This window comes from Narcine bancroftii, chromosome 7 (assembly GCF_036971445.1).
Source record: "Narcine bancroftii isolate sNarBan1 chromosome 7, sNarBan1.hap1, whole genome shotgun sequence".
Lineage (NCBI taxonomy): Eukaryota > Metazoa > Chordata > Chondrichthyes > Torpediniformes > Narcinidae > Narcine > Narcine bancroftii.
In genome coordinates this window covers 12,085,835-12,099,613 of record NC_091475.1, presented here as the reverse complement: position 1 = coordinate 12,099,613, position 13,779 = coordinate 12,085,835, and the positions used below count along the sequence as shown (strand labels likewise).

General features: G+C 40.5%; 1 protein-coding gene across 5 annotated transcripts in view; it reads right to left on the bottom strand.

Moving 5' to 3' along the window:
* Window positions 1–13,779, bottom strand: part of prdm15 (PR domain containing 15) — a 64,774-nt gene that overhangs the window by 4,349 nt on the left and 46,646 nt on the right. For 4 of the 5 annotated variants that reach the window (XM_069888836.1, XM_069888835.1, XM_069888837.1 and 1 more), the window contains 6 exons: window positions 11,608–11,742; window positions 9,719–9,888; window positions 7,911–7,990; window positions 4,994–5,113; window positions 3,317–3,448; window positions 308–391 (listed from right to left, as the gene is read on the bottom strand). In XM_069888836.1, the coding sequence (XP_069744937.1) occupies window positions 308–391; window positions 3,317–3,448; window positions 4,994–5,113; window positions 7,911–7,990; window positions 9,719–9,888; window positions 11,608–11,742 (721 nt within the window). The remainder of the gene's footprint in view (window positions 1–307; window positions 392–3,316; window positions 3,449–4,993; window positions 5,114–7,910; window positions 7,991–9,718; window positions 9,889–11,607; window positions 11,743–13,779) is intronic. The other variant, XM_069888838.1, reaches the window with a different exon arrangement.

The following is a 13,779-nucleotide window of genomic DNA, read 5'->3' as shown; positions in this document are numbered from 1 at the left end:
CAAATCCAAGGGAAGGACAACTTATCTGTAAATTGCTCGATTATCCAATTTCTTCATTAGATTAGAACCTTAGTTGCAAGGAGACAATTCAGCCCCACATGCACCATACTAATCCCTTACAGCTACAAATTAAAATCAATACTCCGTTCTTTCTCAAAATCCTGCAGCTTTCCCCCATTATTCTTAACACAATACAGTTTCCATTGAAAAGATGTTTCTTCCCCACAAGGGTGGAGTTGATTTCATCAGTACTTGCTGAAAATCGGGCCCCTGCTTGAATGAGATTAATTTAATTTGACATACACACCTGTGTGAAGTAGTTTATGGTTCTCCATACTGTTCCTCTCACTGAAGGTCTTCCCACATAGTTCACACATGAAATCCTTCACACCTAGAGAACGAGAAGCACACAATATCTACAGGATATCAAAAACTATGCAAAAAACATTGAGCTGCTTTACGCTGAGTTACGGAGTTCCATAAATGGAAACCAGCATCCTCTTTGAATACAAAATTCATTCCAAAGATGTCTCATTTTATTGGGCTACCTCCTGCATTGAATTTTAAAATTCCCAACATTCTTCTGTTTGATTACCTCCATTGTCTCACCATCAGCTATCCCTAATTCTCTCCAGTCCTCTAACATTTGGATTTACATTCCCTTAATTCTGGCCTTGAGTATCCTTGAATTCTTTGCTCTACAAACTACAGTAGCACCTTTAGCTGTCTACATCCCAAAGTCTGCTATTTCTCCCTGAAACCTTCAAAATGCTAATTATAACCCACCTCATTTTTGGCTAGGTAACTTGGAGTCAATACTTATTTGATAACTCTTCTCAGAAGGGCCTTAGAACTATGTCCCACAAATGGAAGATGCCAATTTGTGCCCTACAGTACAGCCATCCTTGAAATAGTTCTTAACATAAACCTTGGTCATATATAAAGAACAACTTGTTCCCCTCAAAACAATTATAGATGGGCAAGCAGAAACTAATGGACCATTTCTGCCATCCATTAATTTCATGGGGCTTCTCACCTATTCCTGTTCGGATAATAAGAAAAAAAAACAATCTGCTGGAAGAACTCAGCAGGTCAAGTTGCATCAGGGCAAATTGTCGACATTTCAGGTTGGAATCATTCATCAAGATTTTTTCTCCCACTAACGCTGCTCGACTTGCTCAGTTCCTCCAGCAAGTTGGTTTTTTTTTGCACCAGATTCTACCATCTGCAGTCTCCGCTAATTCAGATTTATTGTTGGTACGTACATGACATCACATACAACCCTGAGATTCTTTTTCCTGCAGGTCAGGTAGAATTTTTACTTGTCAGAAGTGCAAAACACCTGTACTCGAGAAAAGATACATCAACAAAAGAAAGAAATGAAAGAGCGTGCAAACTGTGCAATACAGAAAATATATATTCAACAACAAATAACGTGCAAAGTGAGAGTCCTTAAATGAGTCTCCGAGACAGTTTGTTGTTGAGGAGTCTGAAGGTGGAGGGGGAGCAACTATTCCTGAACCCGGTGGTATGAGTCTTGTGGCCCCTCGACCTCTTTCCTGATGACAGCCACGAGAACAGAGCATGTCCTGGGTGGTGTGAATCCTTGATGATCGCTACTGCTCTCTGACAGCAGTGTACTACGTAGATGTTCTCGATAGTGAGGAGAGTTTTGCCTGTGATGTGCTGGGCTGTGACCACTACCTTTGGCAGGGCTCAGCGATGTCGGTCTCCCCCCACCCCCCATACCAATGATGCCAAGGGTCTTGATGTCATACCAAAGCCCTGCAAGCTCCTGAGAGGTTGTGGCGTGCTTTATTCACGTCTTCTTTCATCCAGGCAAGGTCCTCTGCCCTTTCTCGGTCAGATTATCTCAAATTAAAATGGTAAATTTAAGACGAAGCTAGAGAGGGCATGGCAGCCATGCAGCAATTCAATGGCAAGACAAGAAAGAGAATAGATGTCCATCAATAGTTCGTAAAAACACAATGCTGGAGAAACCCAGCAAGTCAAACAGTGCACTTTTATATTGCAAAGATCATCAAGGTATGACAGCAAAGATAACCAATGTTTCAGGCCTTGAAGAAGGGCTCCAGCCCGAAATGTTGGTACAGAATTTGTGAATGAAGTACTGTTTGACCTGATGAGTTTCTCCAGCACGGTGTCTGTAGACTTGTGTTTTACTTTCACCAATAGTTAGTTACCTGTGTTTTACTTTCACCAATAGTTAGTTACCTGTGTTTTACTTTCACCAATAGTTAGTTACCTGTGTTTTACTTTCACCAATAGTTAGTTACCTGTGTTTTACTTTCACCAATAGTTAGTTACCTGTGTTTTACTTTCACCAATAGTTAGTTACCTGTGTTTTACTTTCACCAATAGTTAGTTACCTGTGTTTTACTTTCACCAATAGTTAGTTACCTGTGTTTTACTTTCACCAATAGTTAGTTACCTGTGTTTTACTTTCACCAATAGTTAGTTACCTGTGTTTTACTTTCACCAATAGTTAGTTACCTGTGTTTTACTTTCACCAATAGTTAGTTACCTGTGTTTTACTTTCACCAATAGTTAGTTACCTGTGTTTTACTTTCACCAATAGTTAGTTACCTGTGTTTTACTTTCACCAATAGTTAGTTACCTGTGTTTTACTTTCACCAATAGTTAGTTACCTGTGTTTTACTTTCACCAATAGTTAGTTACCTGTGTTTTACTTTCACCAATAGTTAGTTACCTGTGTTTTACTTTCACCAATAGTTAGTTACCTGTGTTTTACTTTCACCAATAGTTAGTTACCTGTGTTTTACTTTCACCAATAGTTAGTTACCTGTGTTTTACTTTCACCAATAGTTAGTTACCTGTGTTTTACTTTCACCAATAGTTAGTTACCTGTGTTTTACTTTCACCAATAGTTAGTTACCTGTGTTTTACTTTCACCAATAGTTAGTTACCTGTGTTTTACTTTCACCAATAGTTAGTTACCTGTGTTTTACTTTCACCAATAGTTAGTTACCTGTGTTTTACTTTCACCAATAGTTAGTTACCTGTGTTTTACTTTCACCAATAGTTAGTTACCTGTGTTTTACTTTCACCAATAGTTAGTTACCTGTGTTTTACTTTCACCAATAGTTAGTTACCTGTGTTTTACTTTCACCAATAGTTAGTTACCTGTGTTTTACTTTCACCAATAGTTAGTTACCTGTGTTTTACTTTCACCAATAGTTAGTTACCTGTGTTTTACTTTCACCAATAGTTAGTTACCTGTGTTTTACTTTCACCAATAGTTAGTTACCTGTGTTTTACTTTCACCAATAGTTACCTGTGTGTCTCCTGCAGTGCTTCAGCATGTTGACCTTCTGGGCAAACTTTCGATGGCACTCTTTGCACTCATATTCTTTGATCCCTTTGTGCAGCTTCATGTGATGTCGTAGGGCATGTTTGGTTTTCATCCCTGGGCAAGGGAAAGCAAATCAGACATTATTCAGGATCAGGATTAAGTTTATTGTCATGAACATGTGCCATGAAATTTGTTGTTTTGCCCCAGCAATATTGTGCAGAACCAGGTGCAAAAATTACTATAAATTATAATGTTGTAAATACAAGATTTAAAAAAATAAATAGAGAAAAAGTGAGGTAGTGCCCATAGGTTCATTATTCATTCAGAGATCTGATGGCACAGGGGAAGAAGCTGTTTTTGCATAAAGGACAAACCTTGAGCAAGATTAGAGTTTAGAATTCCCACCCTATGTGAACTATTTCATAGACAATCAGTATCAACACTCCTTTATTGAGGGGCTAGGGAAGCATGTCAGATATTCCTTTCAGTCTCATGGGATTAAGGAAAAGAATAAAGCAATCTTGAGTATGTGTGTAGCCAGGAGGTACAAATGATTGGTTGAAGGAGTTACGCACTAGTCAAGAGAGAAATGCACTTGAGGTCCCCAGAGGCCTTTCATTTTCCAAACTGTCTTCTCAATCTCAATTCACATAGATAGTTGATCACATTTCGAGTAGCTCAATTATATCACATGGAAAAGAGAACAGGAACATAATCCACAGAGATATTGAGGACTACATAAAATACAACATAAAGATGTAGAACAACATTAGACTGCTTGAAGAAGGATGCCAGATAAGAAGAGGGCAGCACTGTGAGCAGTTAGTGCAATGCTATTACATCGCCAGTGACCTGGGTTCAAATCTGCCTCTGTAATTCTCCCCATGACCATGAGTTTCCTACCATATTCCAAAAGGGTTAGGGTTAGGAGGTTAATTGGTTGCATGGGTGTAATTGGGCGGTGCGGCTCATGGGCTGGGAGGACCTGTTACTGTGCTGTATCTCTCAATTTAATTCCTATAACTAGAGACAAAAAAAATATACCAGCATGAAAGTGCTTCAGAGTTACAAAGGAGTGAGAATTTTCGCACAGAAGGTAAGGCTATGATATTAGAGGGGGATGCTGGTGCACCAGAGGTTGAATAGAAGCGAGGATGGGTCAAGGAATGGGCAAGAAGGACAGAGGAAGGGAGAGGGATCAAGAGGCAGTCAAAGTGGAGTGTAGAAAAGAAAAAAGGTGACGTGTTGGGAATTCTTGTCCACAGAGGGTTGTGGAAATTACATCACTGGAAGTATTTAAAGAGAAAGTATATGCATTTTTGAAAGACTGAGGTTGCACAGAGAGAAGCTGGGACCCGGGACAGATAGTTTAATGGCAGAGCATGCTCCCCTTTTCTTCTTATTACTGGGTTAAGGGCAAAAGTGAAGGAGGACTGGTCTGGGAGAAGCTAGACAGAGAAAGAGGGTAGGGGAAAAGCAAACAAGGCAACAGAAGGAGTGAATAATGAGGAGGAAGAGGAGGAGAAGAATGGCCAAGTCAGGTAGAATGATATTGGGGCTTCCCTCTTTCCCCATCCACCAATAGCTCATACTTGAGCTCTCAGCTCCTCGGCCATGGAGTTTGTGGACTGCAACCCAGGTCCAACTGGGATTCCTCACCTTTGCCACATTCAGCGCACAGGTAGTCCCGAACATTGTCATGTACCCTCATGTGCTCCTTCAGCATGTCCCTCCGGGCAAAGGACTTCCCACATTGCTCACAGGTGTGGCTCTTCACTCCTAAACAGCCAGACTAAGATTAAGGCATCACCTCAGAGGGAAATCAAAATCAAAATCTTTTCAACGCTTCAAAATAGAGATGGGTGTACAGACAAAACTCTGGAGCATTGTGTCATGGCTGTCGAAGCCTCAGCTACCACAGGGGGCATGATTATATTCATAGAGGAGTACGAGCCCAGAATTAGAGGGCTTGGTGAAATTATTGATTCCGAGGGTCAATACACAGGTGGAGAGGTCATTGTCTCTAGAAGAAAGAAAGAAAACTAAATCTCTGCATTCTGAATCAGGAAAACATACCACAAGGCTTTGCTTCCAGTACTTTTTAATTGGCTGCTAGATGCCAGCCAATCCTAGCTCTTAAGTATTTTGTTTCTGATTTTCCTGGAAAACACACAGATGCCACAGTTAGCACAATGCTATTGCAGTGCCAGTGACCTGGGCTCAAAACTTCTGCTTTCTGAGGGAGCTTGTACATTTTCCTCAAGACAGCACGAGTTTCATCCGGGTGCTCTGGTTTCCTCTCATGTTCCAAATGTATACAGTGTTAGTAGGTGAATTGGTCACATGTGTGTACTTGAACAGAACAGACTCATGGGCCTAGAGGACCTGTTACCATGCTGTATCTCCAAATTATACTCCAATTCCACTGCACAATTACAGAATTAAGGATCCACAATTCATTTCAACAAGTCGGAAAACATAAGCAATGATGCTTGTAGTTTTAATTGAAATTGTTAGAATAATTAAATTCACAAGCTATAAATTACCATTTTTGAGCAGGAGAAGGGAGGGAGGCAGCAGAAAGGAAATTATAAACCGGTTAGCCTGACGTCAATAGTTGGGAAGATGTTGGAGTCGATTGTCAAGGACGAGGTGATGGAGTATTTAGAGTCACATGACAAGATCGGCCAAAGTCAACATGGTTTCCTTAAGGGAAAATCTTGCTTGACAAACCTATTGGAATTCTTTGAAGAAGTGACAAGCAGGTTAGATAAAGAAGATGCAGCGGATGTTGTGTATTTGCATTTTCAGAAGGCCTTTAACAAGATAAGAGCCCATGGTGTAACAAGAAACATACTAGCATGGGTAAAGAATTTGCAGGAAGCAGAGAGTTGGTATACAGGGATCATATTCTGCTTGGGTGCCAGTTGCTAGTGGAGTTCCACAGGGGTCAGAGCTGGGCCCACTTCTTTCTATGTAATACATTAATGATTGAGATTATGGAATGAATGGCTTTGTGGCCACGTTTGCAGAAAATGGGGAGGCTGCAAAAGGACAAATAGATTAGGAGATTGGGCCGAAAAGTGGCAAATTAAATACAATGTCGCAAAGTGTACAGTCATGCATTTTGGTAGAAAAAATGGTCAGAATATTTTCTAAATCAGGAAAAAATTGAAAATACCAGATACAAAGGGACCTGGAAGCCCCCATGCAGGACAGCCCAAAGGTAAACCTGCACACTGAGTCGGTGGATAAGAAGACAAATGCAATGCTGGCATTCATGAGGAATAGAATACAAGAGCAGGGATGTGATGTTGAGACTTTACTGGTGATACCTCACTTGAGCAGCTTTTGCTCCTCATTTAAGAAAGGATGATGAGCTAACATTGGAGAGTATTCAGAGGAGGATCACTAGGATGTTTCTGGGAATTAACTGGTTATCGTATGAGGAGCGTTTGACAGCTCTTGGCCTGCAGTCGTTAGAATTTAGCAGAATGGTGGGATCTCACTGAAATATTTTAAACATTGTAAGGCTTGGTCAGAGTAGACGTAGAAAGGTTGTTCCCCATGGTGGTGAAGTCGAGGACAAGAAGGCACAACTTCAGTATTGAATGGTGTCCGCTTAAAACAGAGATGTGGAGAAATTTCTTTAGCCAGAGGGTGGTAAATCTGTGGCCACAGGCAGTTGTGGAGCCCAGATCATTGGGTGCATTTAAGACAGAGATTGATATGTTCTTGATTAGCCAGGGCATCAAAGGTTATGGGGAGAGAGATAGGCAGTGGGAGTGAGTGGGGAAAATGAATCATTAAATGGCAGGGCAGACTCGATGGGCTGAAAACCCTATTTCTGCTCCTATTCCTTATGATTCAGCTGCCACTTAAAGAGATCCGGGCTCTTTCTTGTTCAAGTGCTGCTGTAACGGTTAATGGCACTTCTGAAAGACACTTAAGAAGTTTTCACTCATCAATGTCTATTTTAAGGAAATTCTCCAGAAACGTGAACCAAAACCATGCAAGTGTTGTTGGCCATTCCACCTTCTGGAAATCACAATGGTGGTGGGGATGGGGGTGTTGGGGAAGAAAGACGTGCTTGTTCACAATGATCTTCCCAGGAATCTTTCTTGCCCTAGCCAAGTAAAGGGAGGAGTCTATGATGTCAGGCAAAAAACATCATCAATAGCAGAAGGGCGAGTTGGTCCAATCTCACCACAAGCCCTCAGTACCTACACCTTCCCCTCCCCTCCATATCCAAGAACTTTTGTACTCTTTACTTAACATCCTACTCTCTAGCTGTCCAATGAAACCTACACTGTCCACTGCAGTGCAAGTCAGTTCATGAAAATCACAAGACTGGAAGTGTCAAATTATGTTTCCCATCAATTAGGACTCGATCCAAACATTGAAATGGTTCTAATTTAATATCTAGCAACTGTTTAAAACTTGCTCTTTTGACTTCCTCCAGAATTTTGAAACAAATTAGCTTCAAGACAAATTAAATTAAAACTGAAATCTACATAAAAAATAAAATTTGGATAACTTGGATAATTATAATGTGCTCACATGGATTATAGTTTACCTGTGTGAATGATCTTGTGCCGTTCCAAGTTCCCTGTGCTGTTAAAGATCCTTCCACAAATATCACAGGGATGGATATATCTGGAATAGATTAAGAAAGAGAGAGAGAGAGAGAGAGAGAGAGAGAGAGAGAGAGAGAGAGAGAGAGAGAGAGAGAGAGAGCGAGCAAAAAAGAGATTGAGATCAGTTTATTTGGGAACAGGAACCATTTCATATGCTGCCATTAAAATATACCAGATTTGAAAATTGCAATAAAACTATTCACCCCAATTTAAAAATACTTCAAAAGGTGCAAAACAGATGCCATAAAAGAGACTGTATTCGTCAAGATTTGAACGAATGGTGACTGTTTCTCCAGTGAAGACAAGGGTGGAAGATTATCTAATCTGTGAAGGGTTTAGGTAGAGTAAATATGAGAAGGGATCTGATATGCATATTTTTATACGCCAACGCACTGAGAACAAGAGCTGGGATTTCATGTTATGGTGGTACCACATTGTGCTTAGACCACACTTGATATATGGTGAACTGTACTAGTCACCACACCACAGGAAGGAAGTGTAAGCAACAGGAGCGTCTAGAAGAGATTCACTGGCATATTGTCTAGAATGGATGGCTATACTTCTACAGGAGAGATTCTATAGGCTGGGTTTATTCTCACTGAAATGAGAGATTGATGCCTTATGGAGGAGGTAAACAGAAAGCAATAAACCTTTGGTCAGCAAGGCAACCATTTGAAATTGTGAAAGTGCTGGGAGCCATTATTAAGGACGCGATAGCAAGATATTTAGAAAATAATGCAATTATTGCAATGTAAAGTAGTGCATCGAGCTTACTTTTCCAAACTTCAATTGACTATATTTTATTCTAATTTCTCGTCAAAATGTGATAGACGTAAGACTGAAAAAGTTACATTATTTCATGTGTTTTGGTCATGTTCCTTGCTTTCCAATTATTAGGAAAGTATCTTCTTAATATTGATTTGGCTCCTAATCCTTTTCTTGCCCTATTTGGAGTTAGCAAGTCAGCTGATTTAAATTTGTCTGGCTACAATCCCATGTAGTTGTCTTTGCACTTCTTTTTGCCAGAAGAGCCATACTTATGAGATGGAAGGATGCTGTCCCTCCTACACATGGTTATCTGATGTGATGGCCTGCTTGACTCTGGAAAATAATTAGATGCTCTACTAATGTAAAGAAATTTAATTTTCTACATTTATTAAAGATTTTCAGAATTTATAAGATGATTGGATCCCATTTTATGGTTTGGTTGTCCTTTCTTTCATTTGTTAATGGAACATATGTTTAATCATAATTTCACAAGGGAAGGGTTAGATTATTAGAATAGATTTTGTTTTATATACATTGTTGTTTTTCTCTTTCATAGGTTGTTTACAGCTACTTGTTAATATACATTTACTTTGTTGGATATATATTCTTATCTATGTATGAGCATATTTATATATATATATATATATATATATATACATGTATATATAAACTCAATAAAAATATGGAAAAACAAAATAATGGGACAATCAGGCAGCATAAACAGAAAGGACTAAAATGATATTTGACAAATTTGCTTGAGCTCTTTGAGAACGTTTCAGGGTGGATAATGGAATGCCAGTAAACATAGCGCATTTAGATCATCAGGAGTCATTCAAAATTGTGCCACATACATGGTTGTTGCCCCAGAAGAGAGTGCGGGATGTCCCTGGCAACCGTCCAATTTAACAGTGGAATTCCCAGTTGTACAACCAGCCGGTCCAAAGGCATAAGGCGACAAAGAAACTTAAAAATCACTTACTTTTGAACATTGGGATCAGAGTCTGGCAACTCTTCCCAGTGAATGACCATGTGAGCATGATAGGTTGCCTTCAGCGCAAAGCGTCGATTGCAGATTGTGCAGCCATAGCCTTTCTCCTTGTGAATCTCCATCAGATGCTTTAAATATTGACTCCCCTTGTCAAACGTGGCCTGCAAAAGGACACAGAGGCTGACAAATCAGCATGGATAACAGAGCCTCGCTTCACAGTGCAAGAGAACCAGGTTCAATCTTAACTGTGTGGATTTTACACATTCTAAAAAATAACAAATATATGAACGTTTTTGATTTCTTTTCTGTCTTTATCCAGTGCAGTGGAGGGGGGACCGCGTTTATATTGTTTTACACACATAGTTTTGTTCCCTTTTCTTCATTGTACTGCATTTATGATAAAAACCAATGGAGAAGATTGAAAAAGAAAGGATTTTGCATTTCTCCCTATGGCTTCTTGTGTTTCCTCCATAAACTCTTCACACATCCCAAAGCCAAATGGATTGGCAGGTTAATTGGCTCTCTGGTGTAGTTGAGTGGAAGAGTTTGGGAGTTTATAAGAATGTGGGGAGATAAAACCAAAAAAAATGATATTAAGGTAAAATTACTGTAAGTGGGTGGTTACTGGTCAGTGTGCCCACCATGGGCCGAAGAGGTAGGTTCTGTTGAACTACTAAAACAGGAGTTGGCCATTGGTGCTCATTTCACCCTTGATTTCAATCAGGATTATCTGTATCTTTAAACTTAATTTACCTGCCTTGATACTATAATTTACCTGCCTAATGATAATCTAAACTTCTCTGTTTTGAAAGCTGATGACGGCTTTTGGGGAGTTGGGGACATAAGGGAGGAATAGAAAATCGAGGTTGCAACTTTCCATAAGTGGTGTGCAATAAAATTGATCCAGGAAGTGGGTGTCGTTGGCAAGGGCACAGTATACTGCCCAGCCTTCAACACCACTGGGAAGCTGAGGCTGAGCTGCTGTCTCAAGCTGTCGTGATTCACACAGTGAAGCTGGTGTTGCTGCAGTGCTGTTGGATAGTGAGTGATCCCGAGCTGAAAGCCTCCAAAAGGTAGTGGACACAGCCCAGGACTTCGTAGGCAAAACCCTTCCCACCATCGAGAAAATCGTCAGGGTACGCTGCAATCATCAAGGATCCACATCACCCAGCACATGCTCTGTCCTCGCTGCTGCCATCAGGAAAGAGGTCTAGGTGCCACAAGACTCGCACCAGCAGGTTCAGGAACAGCTGCTACCCCTCCACTATCAGACTCCTCAACAATAAACTCAGAGACTCATTTAAGGACTTGTATTTTACTCATTATTCATAACTGTATATCTATACCCACTGTATTTGTACAGTTTGTTTACAGTTCTTTGAGTTACCAGTAATAGTCTTACTTTTGCATTTTATTGATTTTTTTTCCTCTCTATATTGCAGTTTGTTTACCTTTCTTTATTTGTTTACGTGTACATTCAGTACAGTTGTTTTTTTTTGCCAATAAGTGGTCACTCTGCCGCGCCCGCAGGAAAAAGAATCTCAGCGTTGTATGTGATGTCATGTATGTACTCTGACAATAAATCTGATCCCCAACAGCATTTCTGAGATGGCATGAGATTCATGCAGTCACGAAGGCACAAACAGGAGAACAACATCTCCCAATCCAGCAGACTACCAAATGATGTTTAGTGGCTGCTGGTCGTACAGATGTTGGAGCTTCACCACTCCTCTTTGTCCTTGATGAAACATGCTCCTGCATGACACGTGAAACTTGTTCTTCTTCACCAAAAATTGGGGAGGGCAGGCTGCAAGCTTGTTTTACCTTACTGTGGTAGGTCTGAAGGAGCCCCTTCACCCAGTATCTGCAACAAGACTTACTTGGCATTTCTTGCAGCTGTACTTATTTGGAATCGATTCACCTGGGCCGTCTGAAGCATCCTCCGTTTCTTCTGCCGTGATCCCAAGTTTGCTGATGAACTGTTCCCGTTGTTGCTCATTCATCAATGGAATGTCCTGGACACACGAGAGAGGAGGTCATCACATGCTGCAATTCAACACCAGATCAATTAAAGTGTCATTTCTCAATACTGTGGAAACTCACAAACTTTGCTTTCAGTTTGGCTCAAAACACTGCTCCAGCTTTTCCGCTTTGCTCTTTGCAGAGAGACTCTGCACCAACGTCCCATTATGAAGCTAGCCAGGAAAAATAGATTTTGATGCACCTTCAACATCCACATAGGACATTAGTTCTGATCCAGCCTCAGTGTTTGGCACTTAAAACCGAGAGGTGCAAACCACAGTCCAGGGAAAATTGCATGCATTAACTGGTGGGAAGTTACCCTTTTCTTGCTGTGTGATTCACCTGGCTGGACAGCTGCATGCTTGCTAATAAAGAGAATTGCATGGCTAAGGTCAGTTCTGCTTTTTTAAAATTTATTTACCACATAGTAGAGGTTGATTCTGGCCATTTAAAGCCATGCCGCCTAATTCCAACCAATTAACAGACAATCCCATACATTTTAGAGGGTGGGAGAAAACCAGAGCACCTGGGGAAAATCTAAGCAGGTTCAGAGAGAACGTATAAACTCCTTACAGACAGTGCCAGCATAGAACTTGGGTCAGCAGCGCTGTAACTATGCTCTAACCATGCTGCTCACACCCATTAACCATAGACACTTTGTCTCTACCCTACAAAAGCATTTGAAACTCTATTTGTTTATTGGTCTATATACATTTTGGAAGGTAATAAAAGAGAAAGAAAGAAAAAATTAGCTGGAAGACAAATCTTACCACAGAAGTGAATACATTAGCGCTGAAGAAAACAGAACAGTTATTAGCTGTAACTGCCCTCAGCAATAAGAACTTGATGCCCAGTGGGTACACCTTAAATACACTTCCTTGGCTGTAAACTACTTTTGATTATCCTGAATGGATGTGAAAGGTGTTCAGCCCTTTAAAATAGCAAAACCTGAAGGCAAATCACATTAGCACTATTGTATAAAATTTGATGAGATCCATAAAGGAGTCTTTTAGAACTGGTGAATTGAAATTGGGTCACAGATTTAAATGATAATGGAGCATCTTAAAGATGCAGAAAGAGGTAGAGAAATAGAAAGGTTAATGTGGGGAGTCCTAGTGCAGAAAACCTTGGCATAGTCTCCAATGGTAAGTAGTAAGATGCACAAGGGAGCAGGATTTTTGGAACTCAGACACCAACTCCTGAGGGATTGCAGACTAGGGAGGGACAAGGCAATGGAGCAATTTAGAAACAATGAAAATTCCAAGTCAAGGCCATTTCCAGAACAAGAGCCGATGTAGTCGCAAAGTAACAGGAAGGACCTAGGAAAATGTAGATATTCAAGAAAGTAAGTGCAGGAGTTACGACTTGGCACCTAAAACCGCCCTGATATTCGACATGATCATGGCTGATTTGCCCCAAACCACAATTCTTCTCTGTGACTTTCAAATATTCCTTAATCTTTCAAAAATTTACCATCCTCTAGCTTCCTTAACCCACTGGGGTAAATAATTCAGGAAACTCGACTACCCCGATGTTAGGTCTGCTTTGTTCATGAATGAGTGAGTCAGACACCAGACTGAGTCGAAATCAAGGTTCTTTGTTCTTTATTACCGGATTGTAACACTTGCAACTAACAGTGTTAGTTGGAGAAGGCGCATTCTGCCGTTATCAGCAAGTGGTGTTTTTTTTATACCTCAGGATACGTACTTAGTAAATGATCATACCATGACATTGTCCAATGAATAAACTGTTGCTACCCTTCTCTGTTAGTCTGCTGCGCATCATTCTTGTTAGTGCAAAGCTTATCTTGAGTGTACAAGGTCACATCTGCATTCTGTTACTCCTTAGTACTGGGTGACTCCTTCTCCGGTCCCATCTCATGATGTTTTTACCTTACACCGGTGAGAAGAAATTTCTTTGCACCCTATTTTAAATGGTCTTAACCCCGATTGAGATTCTCCCACTAATAAAAGCATCTACCTTGTCCTGCATACCTTCAGATCTGGCTATTATGCTTTCTTTGCTTATCC